General features: G+C 36.9%; 1 protein-coding gene across 5 annotated transcripts in view; it reads left to right on the plus strand.

Annotated features, from left to right (window-relative positions):
* The first annotated feature begins 3,081 nt into the window (after positions 1 to 3,081).
* Positions 3,082 to 18,628, plus strand: part of Ccdc83 (coiled-coil domain containing 83) — a 77,796-nt gene continuing 62,249 nt past the window's right edge. Inside the window, exons 1-4 of one of the 5 annotated variants that reach the window (XM_021247204.2) lie at positions 3,082 to 3,726; positions 5,054 to 5,111; positions 12,504 to 12,626; positions 16,034 to 16,118. In XM_021247204.2, the coding sequence (XP_021102863.2) occupies positions 12,532 to 12,626; positions 16,034 to 16,118 (180 nt within the window). In that variant the 5' untranslated portion in view covers positions 3,082 to 3,726; positions 5,054 to 5,111; positions 12,504 to 12,531. Of the gene's footprint in view, positions 3,727 to 3,945; positions 4,279 to 5,053; positions 5,112 to 12,503; positions 12,627 to 16,033; positions 16,119 to 18,628 lie in introns of those variants that run through there. The other 4 variants (XM_021247205.2, XM_021247203.2, XM_004868239.3 and 1 more) reach the window with 4 other exon arrangements.

Below are 18,628 nucleotides of genomic sequence, written 5' to 3' on the forward strand. Positions count from 1 at the left end.
TAACAAATGCATGTACCTTACAACCACACTACAATCAAAATATAGAGTATTACTTTTATCCCAAAACATTCTCCCTTGCCCCCTAGCAGTCAACCCCTATATCCCCTAGTACCAGGCAATCTTTGATCTGCTTTCAAGCTTTTCTAGAATTTCATAATACTTTTCTACACTTGGCTTCTTCACTTAGCTAAATTCTTTTGAGACTCATCTGTGTTACTGCACATATCAATAGTTCATTCCTTTTTTATTGCTAAGTGATAGTCTATTTGTGTGGATATTCTTTTTGTTTATGTAGTTGCCTACTGATGGATATGTGGATTGTTTCCAAATTTAGATTACTAAGAATCATGGTGCTATGAACATTCATTTTCACTTCTCTTGTGCAAATATCTAGGAATGGGGTTACCGGCCATGTAGTGTATGTTTGCTTATAAGAGACTACCAAATTGTTTCCCAAGATGGCTGTATCATTTTATTTTTCCATGAGCAATATCCAAAAGTTCCTGTTACTCTATATCCTTATCTACACGTTACTGTCAGCCTTCTGAAATTGAGCCATTCCAGATGCTGTGTAGTGGTATTTTCTTGTGGTTTTAATTTGCATTTCTCTGATGACTAATGGTGTTGAACATCTTTTCGTGGCTAATTGGCCGTGAATGTATCTTCTTTTGTGGTGTGCCTGCTCAGATCTTTTGATATTTGTAATTAGTTGTTTTGTTTTCTTATTACTGAGTTTTAAGAGTTGTTTATAAATTCTAGATAACAGTCTTCTGTCAGGATTGCAAATATTTTCTTCCAGATCATGGCTTGCCTTTTCATATTCTTCATTGTTGTTTGTTTTGTCTTTTTGAGACAGGGTCTTGTCATATAGTTCAGCCTGGCCTACATAGTGATGTAGCCCAGGCTGGCCTCGAACTGGTGGCGATCTTACTGCCTCAGCCTCCTAAGTGCTGGTTCACACCTTTCTTATTCTTAAAATTAAAGAAAAGTTTTCAGTGGGAATAAAGTCTGGATTTTTTCTTTTTTGAATCATTCTTTTTGAGTCCTATATTAGAAATCTTTGCCAACCCATAGTCACTAAAATTTCGTTCTATTTTACTCTAGAAGTTTTATGGTTTTATGTTCAGGTCTGGTTCACTCTGAGTTAATTTTTTTTATGTTTTTTGTTTAGGCTCAAGTTTCATTTTTTCCCCAATAGATAGTCAATGGGTACAGGACCATTTGTTGAAAATGTTTTCTTTGTTGATTTAGCACTTTGAGCCAACTGACCATATGTGTGCATTTCTGGATTTTTTGGCATGTTCTAGGACTCTATATGTTTAGCCTTTTGGGGACATATTTTAGGCCTACTGTAAGCATGTAGTAATTCATTACTGTTGCACACTCCCCTGACGTCATGCTACATTCTCAGGAACAGTTCACATCACTGGGCCCAGGTTCCTGGGGTACAGCTCTGACTCCAGTTCCCATCCTGGGCTCCTCTTACCTCACAGAAAACACACCGAAGATAAAAAGAAATTTAAAAATCAGTTACCTAGAGGAGGTGAGGGGGAAAAGACAGCTGTCCCCATCCCCACCCCCCACCCCTGCCACCGCCACCAGAGTTCTGGTTATTTAAGTTAAACTTGGATTGAAGAAATGAAGACAAGAAAGTAGATTGAAGCGGTAGGCTCAGGCTTAAGGGGAAAAACTGTGACCCTTCCATATAAAGTGGGAAACCATCCCATTTTATAATATTCCAACATGATCCTGGATATTGGGTCAGAACATTATCCTTCTGGGTTTCTTGCCATGTCTTCCTAAAGAGAGCATAAACTAACTTTTTTCTTCTCAAGAGAATATTCACTTTGTTCTAAGACTTTTTAGGCAAAGCATCGATTTGTTTCAAATTTTTCAGGAACAAAGTTTTTGGATAAGAAGTTGTAGCAGGGCTTTTCTATTTCTCAAGACTATATTTGTTATCAGTAAAATGTCTGGTATACTAGAAGTTTTTGAACCAAAAATTTAATCTCTAGTTCAGGCATCCAGAAATTAACATGATCTTTAACATTAATATCTGGTTGCTTGCTTTACAGCCTGTTTGCAGAATTAGTAATCTTTAATGAAAACAGGTGAAAGTAATGCAAACGAACTGTTTTTATGGTTTTTAAAACATATTGTCAAGAAAAAGACTCCTGTATTTGTTTTTAAATTGTAATATTACCAGATTTTTGTGTGTGTGGTTTTGCCAAAAACAGCGTATTTGGCTTTTTCTACTATAGATACTCTCCTATTTTTGCGCACCATTCAACATAGCAAGACTAACAGAAAATCAAGGTCAAATAAGGAAACTCGGCAAATGGTTTCTATCTGGCTTCACTGTTTGACCACCAACTGGCAAACAACATCAGAAAAACTGAGCAGGAGAGAAATGATAGGGTGAAAGTACATATTTGATCACGGGCCCAGGCTCTTGTAAAAGAAGCAGACCTAAGATTTATAAGAAATGATGTGGGAATGAATTCAAAGTGCTGAAAATTCACAAACTGTTTTTCCATTTAACTAAAAAAAAAAAAAGCTCCATGATTTAAATGGTAGTAGCTCTTTTTCTCCTGTATTTGCACTTTAGTAAAGTTTCCTCCGTAATTCAACCTTTTTTTTTTTATTGTAGGGAAGACCAAGTAACTAAAAAACGTTTATCGATGTGCAGATCACAGCAAATTACTTAATAAATACTTAACACTGATAGAACAAAAGGGGGTTTAAATGAAGTGAAATACAAATTATTTCAAACTGGTTAATTTTAAATTTTTTAGTGACAACAAAAACTCCCTTAACTAAAAGCGAGTTAATATTTTTATTGATTACTTCCACTCCAAGGTTTTAATGTGCTATTAATATAACACAGCATAGACCACACACACACACACACACACACACACACACACACACTTACATATTTTTTTGTTTTGTTTTTGGTACCGGGGATCGAACTCGGGTCCTTAAGCTTGCGAGGCAGGCGGCGGAACCACTGAGCTAAATCTCCGGCCCCGATATTTTTAAAAACACAATCACCGTCTCCCCGGGACAAGCCGGTGAGCACTAAGGGGAGGTAGGCGCACCCAGGTGAGAAACCTGTCTTCAACAAGAACGCCTGGGAGCACAGGGGAATGAAAAGCCGTAGGTGTGGGATTTTTTTTTTTTTTTTTTTTTTCTCCACGAATGGGAAGGGATCTGCAAAAAGTTAAAAGAGAAAAACTGGATCTTTATTGCTGCTCTTGAAGTTTAGGAGCAAAAATGTAGAACGAGAAAGAGCGCGGGCAGAGTCCAGGGCTCCGCGAGCCGGGACCCCGGCGGGAAGCACGGAGCCCAGGTGTCCGCCTCTCCGCCCCAGGCAACGCCGGAGCAACTCGGGAGAACCGGACGGGAGAAGCCGTCGAGGGCGTGGGGCAGAGCCGGTGGAGCCGGCCACAGAAAACACTGACGCGAGGGTGACCGGCGCAGCTAGCATACACAGCTCGTCTCGCGTCTCCACACACCTACCTCTTCCGGGTTTGTCACTGAGGCGGGCGGAGCGCGGATGCGGAAAACGCCGCACAGAGCTCGGGGAGGAGGCTCGAGGCGCAAGCCCTCGGCCTGGACTCTTCCTCGAGTGGCCGCAAGGGGGCGCGCTGGCCGCTCTGGCGACTAAGCGGGGAGGGGGCGGTCGCCTTGGAAACTGAGGACGTGCGGGAAGGCTGAGAGCTGGTGAGATGGGGCTCGGAGAGCGCGAATTACCAACCTACCGCCCTGGATCCGCACCTCCGCGTCGTTGAAGGAATGTCAGGAGACTGGCCTTGCGCTGCACTTGACTCCTTCCAGTCTGACCCTGAAGACTTGAGCATCTCCTCTCTACCCACCCCTTGTGACTCGCCCCCCGCCCCGCCCCGCCCCCCCCCTTCCCCGCAAGCAGTTCCTGAGCTGCTGGGAGCTGCTGGGAGCGGGTTTCCATTCGCCCACCCCTCTTCACCCAGGAAACAGGAAAGCAGGCCTTTTTTGAGCGGATCAGAACGCTGATTTACCCCTTTCCGTCTTGCAAAACCTCTGGCTGTGTTGCTTATTTGCCCTCCTAGGTTTGCTGCAGGAGGGCAGGATTGAAATGTAAAGGTTTATGACCTTCAGGTTGCCCTCACATTGTCCCTACCTCAGTGGCTGCTCAGTCCAGTAATACGGTAGCGACCCTTATCGGACAAGTGTGGTTTCAGTTACCTGGGGTCAACTGCTAGTGTGAAAATAGGAGATGGAAAATTCTAGAGATTTGTAAGTTTGAATAACATTTATTACAGTATATTGTTATAATTGTTCTATTTTAATATTATTGTGCCTGATTTATAAGTTAAACTTTATTATAGATGTGTGTGCAGGAAAAATAATTATAGTTATATTTATTCCAGTATACAGGGTTTGGTACCATGTCCAGGTTCAGGCATCTATCTACTGGTGTCTTCAGATGCACCCCCACGCATAAGGAGGGACTACCCTTATGCCTTCCACTGTACAGAGCTTCATCACTTGACAGTTTTCCCAAAGCACTGGGGCCTCAATAATAACCTTGACAGGAAATGGAAAAGATGGGGGAGGAAATAGGATCAGAGAGTTTCAGAAACTTGTCTGAGGTTATAGAACTCAGTGTAGAAACTTGCCTCTGTCCTTTAGTCCTTCTTACTAACCCACAGTACTCTAAACATTCAGTGTGTTGTTGATCTCCTTGCACCTCACACTCTCAATCTATAGATTAGTTTCAATTCCTTTCCCTGGATGCTGTAGCATCCTTCTAAAGATAATGCTTGGTTTCCTTCTTTGATGAATTTCTTAGATTTTTATAGTGCCATCTTTCCTCACTCCTCTCCTTACCCCAAAATTCTCTCCTGGGCAGAAAGAGTTGAAGAAATGGTAGATGGGAAAAGATACTCCATCAAAGCCAAAAAAGGGAGGCTTTTTAAAAGGAAGATTTATTTCTGTGAAGCCAGAGAGGAAAATAATAAGGCTGAATACTCATCAGTATTTGTGATGATTGCTCATGGGTTCCTTACAGGCACCTCCAAGACCTGACTGCAGTGGATCTTCTTTATATTCACTACTCCTCTTTGAAGGTAGAGAGAGCCTTTTGTTCTCCATTGTCAGCATATGAAAATGTTGTGTGTGTTTTGATTACCTACACAATGTTGTTATATTTTTGCTTTTCTTTTTTGATATTTCTAAGGTTGAAGGACAGAAGGAACTCAAAAAATGTAGTTCTGTTTACTAAAGAAATTATTATAATAAGCTGCATTTCAAACTATTGGTTATTAGCATCTGGATCAAAGACAGACCAACTTTAAAGCTAAGAATCCAATATAATTTGGAAACTAATTAAAAATGGGCCAGTGACTAAAAAATTTTCATTACTAAAGAAAATACATGCTAATGTAATGTTCATCATCAATCATCCAAGTGAAAGTTGAAAATATTATTCATCCAGATATTTTTAAACACCTAGATTTGAATAAATGATGTTAAAATTATTTCTCCATAAGATGCTTTTATGACAAAGAGCACCTTAAGAACTTCATGAATACAAAACCAGCATTCCAAAAAATTTTAAACAATATTCTAGGAAAGGACAATGAGGATCACAACCTCAGGAAGACCAGCAGAATGAATCCATTGGGCATGACAAGAAACTAAACGCAAAGGGGGAGAATCCAACAAAAAGGAAAAGTAATGACAATGATAAGTCAATACGTATCAGTTATAACCATCAATGTTAACGGTCTTAATTCACCAATCAAAAGAAATAGACTGGCAGAATGGGTCAAGAACCAAGATCCAACAACATGCTGCATACAAGAAACCCACTTAATGCAAAAGGAATCTCATAGACTGAAAGTTAAGGTGGAAAACAATACACCCTCATTGGAGGAAAGATAGCCTCTTTAATAAATGGTGCTGGAAAAACTGGGCTTCAACTTGCCAAAGATTAAAACTAGATTTGTATCTCTCACCATGCACTAAACTAAAATCAAAATGGATTAAAGATATAAATATTAAAATAGAAACACTCAACTGGCTGGAACAGAGGTTAGGTAGAACTCTTGAAGACATTGGTGGAGGAAAAGCTTTTATGAACAAAACCTCAGTTGCCCATGAACTAGCACAATCAACAAGTGGGATCTCTTCTTATGAAAAAGCTTCTGCACAGCAAGAGAAACCACCAACAGTGTGAAGAGACAACCCACAATGTGGGAAAAAATTTTCACCTGCTGTTCCTCAGACAAATGTCTACTATCTAGAATCTATAAAGAACTTTAAAAAATCAGACCTCCCAAATTTAAAGACCCAGTCCAAAAATGGGCATCTGAAATGAACAGACATTTCTCACACAAAGAAGTAGAAATAGCAAATAAATGTTCCACATCACTGGTCATTTGAGTGATGCAAATGAAAACAATGCTGAGATTCCACCTCACCCCAGAAAGAATGGCTGCTATCATGAAATCAACCAATAACAAATGCTGGCGGGGCTGTGGGGAAAGAGGAACACTGCTCCACTGCTGGTGGGAATGTCGACTGGTGCTACCATTCTGCAAATCAGTATGGAGATAGCTCAAAGAACTAGGACTGGAAGTCCCATTTGACCCTGCTATTCCCCTGCTGGGTATCTTCCCCAAAGAATTAAAAGAATCATACCACAGTGATATATGTGCGCCCGCGTTCATAGCAGCACAATTTGTAATAGCCAAAATTTGAAAGCAGCCCAATTGCCCATCAACTGGAGACTGGATAAAGAAAATGTGGTTTTTTAATAAAGTAGAGTACTACTCAGCCATAAAAAAGAGAAATTAGAGACATTTATTGCTAAATGGTTGCACATTGAGGCGATACTCTGAAGTGAAATAAATAGGACACATGTAAATACAGAATAGTTTCTCAACTGTGAGAAACTGAAAGTGTAAATAAGGACTAAAAGGTATCATAGATAATGTGAAATATGAAGAAAAGGGGCAAAGGAGTAGGGAAAGTGGGAGGGGTGGGGAAAGGAAAGAAGGAAATGGAATCAATATGAGAAAATGTAAAAATGAAAACAAAGTCTGTAAATGGGGAGGGATGAAGGGGTTGAAGGGAGGGCAGAGGAATGGGGAAAAAATAAGAACCAGGAGAGATTATGTAAAGGTGCACATTTCCAATGATGAATGTCATTATATTGTATACCTAAAATGTACCAATAAAATTAATTTAAAAAAATAATTTCTCGAAGCTTGGAGACTACTTGTGGCTATATAAACAAATCTATATAAAATGAAGTTTGAAATTTTAAAAAAGCTGCATTTCTAACTGTATTAAAAATGTGTTCTGATGAGCCAAATTAAACTTTTATTCCTTATAAGTTAAAAAAAGTTTCTGGCATCAGTGAAAACTTTAGTCTAAAAGTAATTTTACTTTCCAAATTTAGGGTCTGTTTAACATTATTAGCAAATAAATAGGGATATCAGTAAAGAAAGTAAACATGTACTACTTGTAAATCAATTGTTCACATAAAGTATTCATTAATCACCTGGTTCATGTCCATGGAGGCTGCTGGCTTATGTACCAACATGTGTTTTTGAGATCCCAAAGATAAGGGAATTGAAGTAGTGTATTATTGTTCAGTACTAAATTAATTATTTTATTAAAGCTGAATGCCAGAAATGTTTTAAAATATAGGTGGATTGCCTTGCAATTAACACTATAATGGTTTCTGTACCTTTTAAATTACATTGCTCTTTAATAAGACTCTTGAAAACAGTGCTATTGCTACTATTTGTTTTAATTCATTAAGTTTATTGGTACATTATTAGGTATACAATATGATGACATTCATCATTGGGAATTTGTACCTTTACATGATATATCTTGGTTCTTATTTTTTCCCCATTCCCCTGCCCTCCCTTCAACCCCTCCACCCCTCCCTATTTACATAGACTTTGTTTTTGTTTTTTTCCTTTTCTCATATTTATTCCTTTTCCTTAACCCTCCTCTGCCCTTTCCCCTTTCCCTTTGGACCTTTTCTTCCGATTTCACACTATCTATTATACATTTTGATCCTCATTTACAATTTCAGTTTCTCACACCAGAGAAATTATTCAGTATTTACACATGTGTGTCCTATTTATTTCACTTAAGAATATGGCCTCAATGTGCATCCATTTAGCTATAAATGTCTCTAGTTTCTCATTCCTTGTGGCTGAGTACTACTCCATTTTTTTTTTTTTTAAATATCTTCTTTATCCAGTCACCAGTTGATGGGCATCTGGGCTTTTTCCAAGTTTTAGGTATTATGAACTGTGCCACTATAAACCATAAGAACTTCATAAACACATGGAAATTGAACAACACACTCCTGAACAACCAATGGGTCACAGAGGAAATTAAAGTAGAGATTAGACAGTTTCTACAATTAAATGCCAATGCCAGTACAACATATAGGAATTTATGGGACACAATGAAAGCAGTCATACAAGGGAAATCCATAGCAGTGAATACTCATATTAGGAAAACAGAGAGAGCTCAAATAAATAACCTAATGCAGAACCTCAGAATCTTAAGTCTAGTTTGTAGCTGTTTACTTACCCCTCTGAATTCTCCTTCTTTTCCTAGATTTTGGCATGAAAGCTTTTCATTCATTTGTTAACTCTTCAATACAAAGGAAGAAAATAAGATAGCCATATATACATGCAAAGAATATTTGTGGGCAGCACTTTCAGAACTTCATATTCCTATGTGTGGCATAAACCCATGTCACAACCTAAGTTGATACCAGAGAAAGATACTGCAATTCACTGATCACTTGAACACTCAGGATATGGCTCTGGTCACATTAGGCAGAAGATAAAGAGGAGAATATCTTAAAAACATTGGGAATATTTTTTTCCTGAGTAATACAGAAATACTGCAATCTTTCATAGAGAAATGTAGTGACCTTACTTGAAGAAAATATAAAGAAATGTGTTTCTGGTACTAGAAGACCTAGTAATTATGGCTACCTTTCTCATTGAGCAAATATTCACAAAAAATAGCAACTAATAAAAATAATGCATTGCTTATATAAGCATAAATTTTGCCCTTCTGGCTGTCTTAAAATGATTATTTTCAAATTTCTAGGTACATTATTTTTCAAACTGCATAAAGAGTAAGAATCCCTTAAGTATTTGCTTATTTTCCTAGGATATTGTTTAAAATTTTTGGAGTGCTGGTTTGGTATTCATGAAGTTCCTCAGGTGTTCTTTATCATGAAAGTATCTCATTTCTCCATCAATTTTGAAAGATATTTCTGGAGGGTACATCAATCTGGGTTGGAGGTTGTTTTCTTTTAGGGCTTGAAATAATTCAGGCTCTTCTTTACTTGAAGGTTTATTTTTTAGAAGTCTGCTGTGATTCTGGTGGGCTTTCCTTTGTATGTGATTTGTTTCTTTTCTCTAACTGCTTGTAGAATTTTGTTCTTCTGTTGGTATGCAGCTCAGGGCCAGAGAAGGAACTGTATACAGAGTGGGCACTAAATAGATATTTGAAGTTACTGACAAACAGATTAGAGATACATTTATCGGGAATTATTCTAAGTGTAACCTTTCTGGAAGATAATATTTACTTTGTGAATATTTTTCTAAGATTCTCACCCTTTACTGAGTAACCCTCTGGGTGGCCAGGAAATGGCCACCATTAACATTGTAAACATGTAAACATTTACAATGTTTATGACTGTCCCATTTGTTTGGAGGACATTATCAAATGCAAAAGTACATTCTGACATACTGTCATTAGCTCATTGCAAAAATGCAGTGGTTAAACAGCCAATCTAATTGACTTACTAATTTTCTAGAACATGTGCCAAACAATGAATCTTAATATACTTTATGCACAAATAGTTTGTGCTGTAATAAAGCCACACTGTCACTCATATTTTAATAAAATTATTTGCCATGAACTGCAGTTAGGTAACTAATTATACATTAGAGAATTAAAAACATAAGAGCCAGCTAACTGAGATAATTGAGCAAGATGAGGTCATTTTTCCTCCAGTGCCAGATGGGTATCACAGGTGAGGACCTTAACACTATCTCTTCCATGTGATTCAGGAAGAAAGACATTATTGTTGACATTTAACTTTTAAATAAAATATTTTGTAGTAAAATCAGTATTATATAGTAAGTTATGTTTTTAAATGAAACATTGACTAGCATGCTATCATTTTGTGCAACAGCTAAGATAAAATTCTTACTCTAAAATAGAAAAGGATATAAAAATTTAACTCTGCATCTAAAGGAGAAGAGAATGAGTTTTTCTTAGCTAATAATTTTCTGTGGACTGTGTTGTTCTTTTTTTTTGGTACCGGGGATCGAACTTGGTCCTTGCACTTGCGCAGCAGGCAGTGAAACCACTGAGCTAAATCCCTGGCCCATGGACTGTGTTGTTCTAATGATGCATTTTGGTATGGAATTTACTGAATTATTCTCAACACTTTCACATTTGAGAAAACACTTTTTCAATGTGTTAAATCTTTTTGTGGGTCATCATGTGATTTTTAGTATTCACCTTCATGTATACTTGAATTTGTTAGCATACAGTGTTGTATATACTTGTCTAGAGAAGTCTCAGACTCAAAAACAGCCTCACTAGAGGCTCAGATGTATGAGCAGCATGTCTACAGAGAAAATGGTTTCACTTCAGCAAGTTTTTCCATTTGTGGATCTTAATGGTCTATGAAGACTGACAATTTGGTGATCCAAACTAATAATGAAAATTGACAATAGCAAACTTCAGAGATTAGTCTTTTCATAAATCGCTGTAATTGGCAGTAGGCAGAAATTGTCTGCATTATAGTTACCTGGAATTTGAAGAAGTGTAATCTGGTGCTGTAACTGAAGAGAAGGAGGAAGGAATTATACTTTTTAAGGTCTTTCTGTATGAGACACTGTCCTGTGATTTAAATATTAGTTTAGTTAATCCTTGTAATAAGAAAGTGTTATCATTTTCACTTTACAGATGATGATTCTGATGTTAAAAAAGATTAAGTAACTTTCTCAAGGTCACACAGTTGGTCGTGGGTCTAGAATTAAAATAAATGTCTGCCTGATTCATCCATCCATTTGAATATTCATTGAACAAGGAAGTATTGTGTGTCTGTTGCATTAGGTGAGGAAATATAGTAATGCACAAGAATCACATCATCCTCATTCTGAAGTTTCCAATCATCTAATCAGATAATTACAAAGATTATGTGCTTTCTACCACACAAAACTACTGACACATAGATTGTAGGTTATGTTCTTAATCTTATGAGAATAGTGGAAATTAAAAGATAAAAATCTATTAAGGAAAACCACACTCTGAAATGTGTACTTTACTATCTAGACCAAATCTATGAAATATTCCTGCCTAATAGAAACACTGAGGAACACTGGGCCTTGATTTTCCTTTATAAAAATATTATTATTGATAATGTTTATTATTAAATATAAAGCAATTAATACCTATGAAAAGTTATTATTTGCACTTATAAATCTCTTAACCATTTAAAAACACTTCAGTGTATGCTTTTACTTGCTCTTTCTAATAACCCTGGTCAAACTTAATTCTTTTGGATCCTGGTTCTAATTCTTTCAGATCCTTGGTTCTTGGTGCTGATAGAAAACTGTGGTTTGATTGGTTGGTTCGTTGGTTGGTTGGTTTTTAAAGACAGAGTCTTGCTATGTAGTCCAGACCAGTATTGAATTTGCCACGTAGCCCATGTTGGCCTCAAACTCATGATCCTTATTACCTCAGCCTCCCAAGTGCTAGGATTACAGGTGTGTGCCACCACACCTGGCTCTTGTTTTTATAATTTAAAAAATTAATAAACATTTATTGAGCCGCTGCTATATTCAGTGCATTCTGCCAAACACTGTAGATAAATAAAATGATTTTTAAAATTCAGTCCTGTTCTTAAAGTAGTTTGATAGAACTGATGTAGATGGGTAACATAGGAAAATGAGTCTTAGAATGTTTTGGATGGGGTTGGGAAATGCTATACCTGAGCTAAACATGGAACTCACCAGACTCAAGAATCCATTTGACCCATAATGTTCTAATCTTGTGGTTAATCTTAGATCTGGGGATAAGGAAGCAGTCAGAATAGAAAGGGCAATTTTATTTTTGTTTCGCTTTGGGTTTTTTTTTTTTCAGTACTAGGGATTGACCTCAGAGCCTTGTACATGCTAGGCAAGCACTGTACCACTGAGCTACATCCCCAGCGTACTTTAAGATTATTTTATTTTTTGAAAAAGGTTCTGGCTAAATTGCCTCGGCTGGCCTCAAACTTGCAATCTTCCTTCCTCAATCTCTCAGGTAGCTGGGATTTACAGGTATGTACCACCTCACCCAGTGAAAAGCTAGTTTTAAATTAAGTTCCAGTGGTGTCTAATCTAGAGTAAACACAAGTAGTGGAGCAAATATGGAATTTATTCAGTTTATCTGTTTCTTTTTTAAAACAGATATATTTCTTAATAGCTAACTGGAACAATGGAAAGCATGGGGAAAGCAAATAAAAAGGATATACAAAATGGACCATCAAAAGAATTCAAACTACCTGCCAGTGAAGCACTTCTAGACTATCAGTAAGTTTGTACTCTGAAAGCTACAATTTGCCTTATGTAATTGTTAAGACGTATGTAACTACAAATGAAAATGATGCCCCCAACAACTGGCAAGAGAATAAAGATGGTAGGAGACATAATTACACTGTTGTGCTATGTGCATATTTTCAAAGGTTTCTGAAGCTTTGACTATAACTGTGTAAATAATATCTCTGGAGCAGCATTCACTGATGTGCCCTTGGCACACTCCATTATGTTAATGGCCACTCAATCCCACATACATACAGCTTGCTGGCTTCCTCTTAAATTCTATATGTAAGGGTTAAAATATGTTCAGAGAAGAGCACAAGAGGATTTGAATTTATTTTTCCATATTTTAGACATTCTAACTTGCATTATTCTTAGATGGCCGGAGATCAAATGTAAGTGATTTAGAGAGAATTATTTGTATTTTATTTATTTATTTTTTGTATATCTTTTCATTGGTACATTTTAGGTGTACAATATAATGACATTCATCATTGGAGATATGCTCCTTTACATACTCTCTTGGTTCTTATTTTTTTCCCCCTTCCCCTGCCCTCCCTTTAACCCCTCCGTCCCTCCTTATTTACAAAGATTTTGTTTCAATTTTTTCATTTTCTCATATTAATTCCATTCCCTTCTTTCCTTTCCCCTAGCCCTCCCACTTTCCCCTCCCCTTTTCCCCTTTTCTTCCTATTTCACATTATCTATTATACCTTTTAGTCCTTATTTACACTTTCAGTTTCTCACACTAGAGAAACTATTCAGCATTTACACGTGTGTCCTGTTTATTTCACTTAAGAGTATTGCCTCAATGTGCATCCATTTAGCAATAAATGTCTCTAATTTCTCATTTTTGATGGCTGAGTAGTACTCCATTTTATTAAAAAAACACATTTTCTTGATCCAGTCTCCAGTTGAAGGGGATTTGGGCTGTTTCCAAGTTTTAGGTATTACAAACTGTGCTGCTATGAACATGGGTGCACATATATCACTGTAGTATGATTCTTTTAATTCTTTGGGGAAGATACCCAGCAGGGGAATAGCTGGGTCAAATGGGACTTCCAGTCCTAGTTCTTTGAGCTATCTCCATACTGATTTCCACAGTGCTTGCACCAGTCTACACTCCCACTAGCAGTGGAGCAGGGTTCCTCTTTCCCCACAGCCCTGCCAGCATTTGTTGTTGGTTAATTTCATGATAGCAGCCATTCTTTCTGGAGTGAGGTGGAATCTCAGAGTTGTTTTCATTTGCATCTCTCGAACAACCAGTGATATTGAACCTTGAGAGAATTATTTTTAATAATGAGAACATTTCATAATGTTTCACTTCCAGGAACTGGAGAGAAAACTAGAGGTGACACATACTCTATGCTGTTGTTTCCTTCCAACTAATAGAAAGCCCCTTGAAAACTTGTAAACCTCAACTTTTGGCAGAGGGTAGATGTTTTAATGTATAGTATTTAGGGAATTAATAGATAAGCATTAGTCTTTTCCCAAATAAGACTGAAATTACTTCATTTTCTTATTCAACAAGTACTTGAGAGTTTATTATGAGCAAGACAAGTGCTAGGTAAGGGAGTAGCAATGAACAGGATCACATGACGCTTGCCCAAGGAAGCATGGAAGGCAGACATTTAAATAAAACAAGAACAAAAACAAAAACAGTATTATACCTCTTGCTGTAATGAAGGTACTATGAAAGAAAATTATAGAGTGCTGTTTAATAGTGTAATTAACTAAAGGCTTGGCCTACACAGGAGATAAAACGTATTCGTAGAAGTCATGTTTGAGATGCCATATGGAAGAGAATCAGATGTTGTGGAGAAAGAGTAGTGGAAAGAATGGTTTATGGAGAAGACACTAGGATTCAAAAGAGCTTCAAAAGAGTCTGGGAACTGAGAGAGAAAGCAGAGAGAGAGAGATGGCAAGGGCAAATACAGGTGATTAAGGCAACACCTTAAAATGACTAATATAATACTTTTTGAGCAACTGAACTTTAAAAAAATTTATCCCAAAAATATAAGTTCATGTAGTTCTATGATTGTGAAACGATACTGCCCATGTTAAATCTCTTTCTTAAGCATACAATGTCACAAACATAAATGATATTTTAGAGAGGGAGCTGAGAGGATGTCAGATTCAGAATCAACAGGAATTTTTGAGTACATGCTTTATGCTAGAAATACATATCTCTTATTCTAACCCTTAAAATATGTAGAGCTGAGTATTGCTATCATCATCTGATAGTCTGGAAAGAGAATTTGATTCACCTGTGAGCAAGTAAGTAAGACGTGGTAAGGACAAGATTTAAAACCAGAGTTCCTCATTCTTTAACCAGTGCTGTTTACTACACCAGAGGTAGTATATTTCTGTTCTAGTTTTGCTTTCTTTCTTTCTTTCTTTCTTTCTTTCTTTATTTATTTATTTTATTGGTACCGGGGATCGAACTCAGGACCTTGCACTTTCGAGGCAGGCAGTGGAACCACTGAGCTAAATCCCTGGCCCTACTTTATTTTTGATTGATGCAAGGAATAAAAGTATTTTGCTTACCTTATTTTGGTCTCAAATTTAAAGTTATAAGATTTACTAGATAACAGCAATATAGTGATTTATTAACACTTGCAATCACTATGAAATATCCTGTACCAAAACCTTCCTGCTTTTTTCTGTCTTTTCATACCTTAGATATGCTCAACAAATTCTTGTTGAATGGTAAAGAAATATATTTGTGCCAGGGAAGAAGCTTTTATTATTTATAGGAAAGACCATACATTGACGAACTTGAACCAACAGGCATTCCTAGATTAACTTGGTATTCTAAAATATGCTTGCCTTTATAAAGCTTTTGTTTTGTTTGTCATGTTTGTCTGAATGTTTTTTAGACTCTAGGAAGCATTTTTTTTGCATGCCTTTTCCTACATTTTCTTTAAGCTGAATTAATTATAAATAATTAGGAATTATAGAAATTACATTTATAAGATATGAACAAGAATTGTTTCCAAAAAATCTATCTCTCCAATATATTGAATGAATTAAATAGGTTCAAAAATCTAAGACTGCCAGGTGTGGTGGTACATACCTGTAATCCCAGCACTCTGGGAAGCCCAGGCAGGAGAACAGCAAGTTCAAGTCCAATCTGGGCAATTTGTGGAGACTCTGTCTTAAATTAAAAAATTGAAAATGGCCTGGGGATGTAGCTCAGTGCAAAGTTGCTGGGTTCAATTCCCATCCTCCCTGCCCCCCAAACACAAATCATTTAAGAAAGGTTCTTATCCCTAAATGGGCTTTTGTAATATATTATTTAATAATGTCCTTGAATTCTAACATTTATCTTTTAAATTCCATCTCGTTAATTTTTCTTAAGATGAATAATTGTAACACATCTTATCTTTCTTTATTCTCAGCCGTCAAATAAAGGAAAACACAGTGGAGAGATTCATGTTTCAAATTAAGAAGCTTAGGGAAAAGAACCAAAAGTATCAAGAAAGAGTGAGTATAAAATTTAGAGCCTTTATATAACTATTAAACATTACATATATGCTTTAAAAATTGAATTATGATGAAACATACCCTAGGAAATTATCTTCAAAGCTTGGAATCGATTGACTTATAATTCATTTATGTTCCTTTATATATGTGAGGCAAGACAGTGCTAATGTTCCCATTCTATTTATTATAATGTCAGTAGAAGTCAGCTTAATTACATTATTTAGATCACGAGGACAATAGTTTAAAAATTTAAAACTTTGAAATCACATTTACATTTTAACTTATTTAACCAAACTATAAAACACTGGTCTTGTATTTTTAACCTCTGAATGTTTCTCCTAAATTTTCAGAGTGTACATATATCAATACCTTTTAAAAACTATAATCTCAGTTGTTAAAATGACTGGCTATTTAAGATGATATATTGTTTCTAAAAATTGGATTAAAATGAATGCCAAAGGGTGCTCTATATATCTATCTGGACTAAATATAAACAGAAACAAAGTTTGAAAATAATAAATGATAATTAACACAACTTATCCCTCAAGGCATCTCATGAGTGAGGAAATACACGTTTATTTGTTATAGATGTATTTACACATTTATTTTATAGACCTGAGACTTCCACAGTTAACTCTTTTATTTGGCTTCTGTTTATAAATATGGTATCTTTGAGTTTTAATGGAATCCAGAGTCAGAGACTTGTGCCTGCATCCTGACTGTACAACTTGCTACTGATCTCTTTTTGGCCAAAGTTAGTATAAGCTTCAATTTTCCTCTGTGAAATGGAGATTCTTCTCTTCTCCACAGGGTTAAGTTTTTCCTTCACTTAGCAAGTATGTTTTGAACAAGACAAGCTCTGGTAGTAACAAATTATGGTTCTGATACTGTCACAATTTTCAAGGATCAGTATTCATAATAGGGACTAAAACAGAAACAGGTCTGTGGATAAGAAAGGAAAGAAGTTTGGCCGAGGTGCTTGAATGCAGTTTTCACATAATATGAGATCCAGAGCACAAGAGAGGAGTTAGGCATCAAGGAATTAACGCACATTCTCCAGTTGTGAGCACTGGGATTCCTAGGTCAGGCTTAGGTTGCAGGAAGTACAGTAGATCAATACTGAGTTACCACTTTCCCCATTATCCCATCATTTGGAGTAAAAAAGAATTGAATTTCTTATTTCCATGAAGATTAGCTCAAGAATGAGACCAAAGTATGCATCTTAGTAGGCCCAGCAGTGAGGAATATGAAGAGAGACTCTAGTTCCAACTGTATATGTCTGAACATCATTTATTTTTCTTTATGTTGCTAATGCCTTAATCAAGTCACTGTCATCTTCATCTCTTACCCAGGCTTCCCCCTCTAGCACATTTTCCACAATGCAACCAGAATTACCCTTTGCATACTGTAAGCCTTTAAGTGATTAAAACCCGTTGGTGGTTTCCCATGGCACAGAAAATAAAATCCATAGACCTTACTATACTCTTCAGGGCCCTAGAAAAGTCTAGACCTTACCCACCTCTCCAACCTTATCTCCAGCTGATCCATGCTTTATTTACCATTGTTTCTTTTCAGACATAGAAAAATCAGTCTCTTTCCTATTGTACCTTTACCCAATATTATGCCTTGTGTAGATGTCTGCCCAAAGCCTCATGAATTCACAGGTGGGGCTTTTCAGAGGTGGCTGGATTTAGAGTATGTGATAACTAAATAGGTTTATCATAGTTTTGGGTGTGGATAATGGAAGCCCCACCCTAGATGTGGGTGGCACCAATCAATAGGCTTATGGCCCTGATGGAATATAAATAAAAAGAGAAAGGGAAGGGAAGCTTGTTGCTGTCACCTACGCTGCTGCTGCTTGCTGCTTTCTGCCTGCCATATCATGAGCCGTTTCTCCTCTATGATGCCCCTCTGCCATGCCACCCTGCTTTGGAGCCAGCTGACTGTGGACTGAAACCTCTACAAACTGTGAGCTGAAACAAACCTTTCCTCCTTTCACTGTGAGCATCAGGTATTTTGTGTCAGCAACAAGAAAAGTAACTGAGACACCCAAGACGTTTCCTCTTCCTGGTATGCTTTTCTCTTAACTAGCACCTTTTAATTCTCACAGTCTAAGCTGAAATATCATGTAAAAATATATCACCATTATTGAACTGAAAACTTTTTAGGCAACAGCAATCAAATCTTTTCTATCTTTGTATCTCTGGAAGAGCCCAGCTTGAGTAGGTTTTTATAAATAGTTGTTGAGTGAATTCATGTAGCAGCAGTGGAAGAATTTTGAGGCCACAGATATTTAAACTAAATATGACTGATTAGTAAGATATATTTTGTTTCCTCAGTTATGTCAAAATTTCCTACCACCTCTCTGATCATTTTTTCTTGTTTTTCATTCATTGCTCTTTTCTTGATCCATTCCTTAATCATATTTACCAGGGTTCTGATCTCAGCCTTTTTTCTCTCACTCTAAATTCCCTGGGGTGGGGGTGGGATTATCTCAATTAACACCGTGG

Source organism: Heterocephalus glaber, unplaced genomic scaffold (assembly GCF_053883595.1).
Source record: "Heterocephalus glaber isolate CG9 unplaced genomic scaffold, H.glaber_assembly_v1.0 deba00001429, whole genome shotgun sequence".
Taxonomy (NCBI): domain Eukaryota; kingdom Metazoa; phylum Chordata; class Mammalia; order Rodentia; family Bathyergidae; genus Heterocephalus; species Heterocephalus glaber.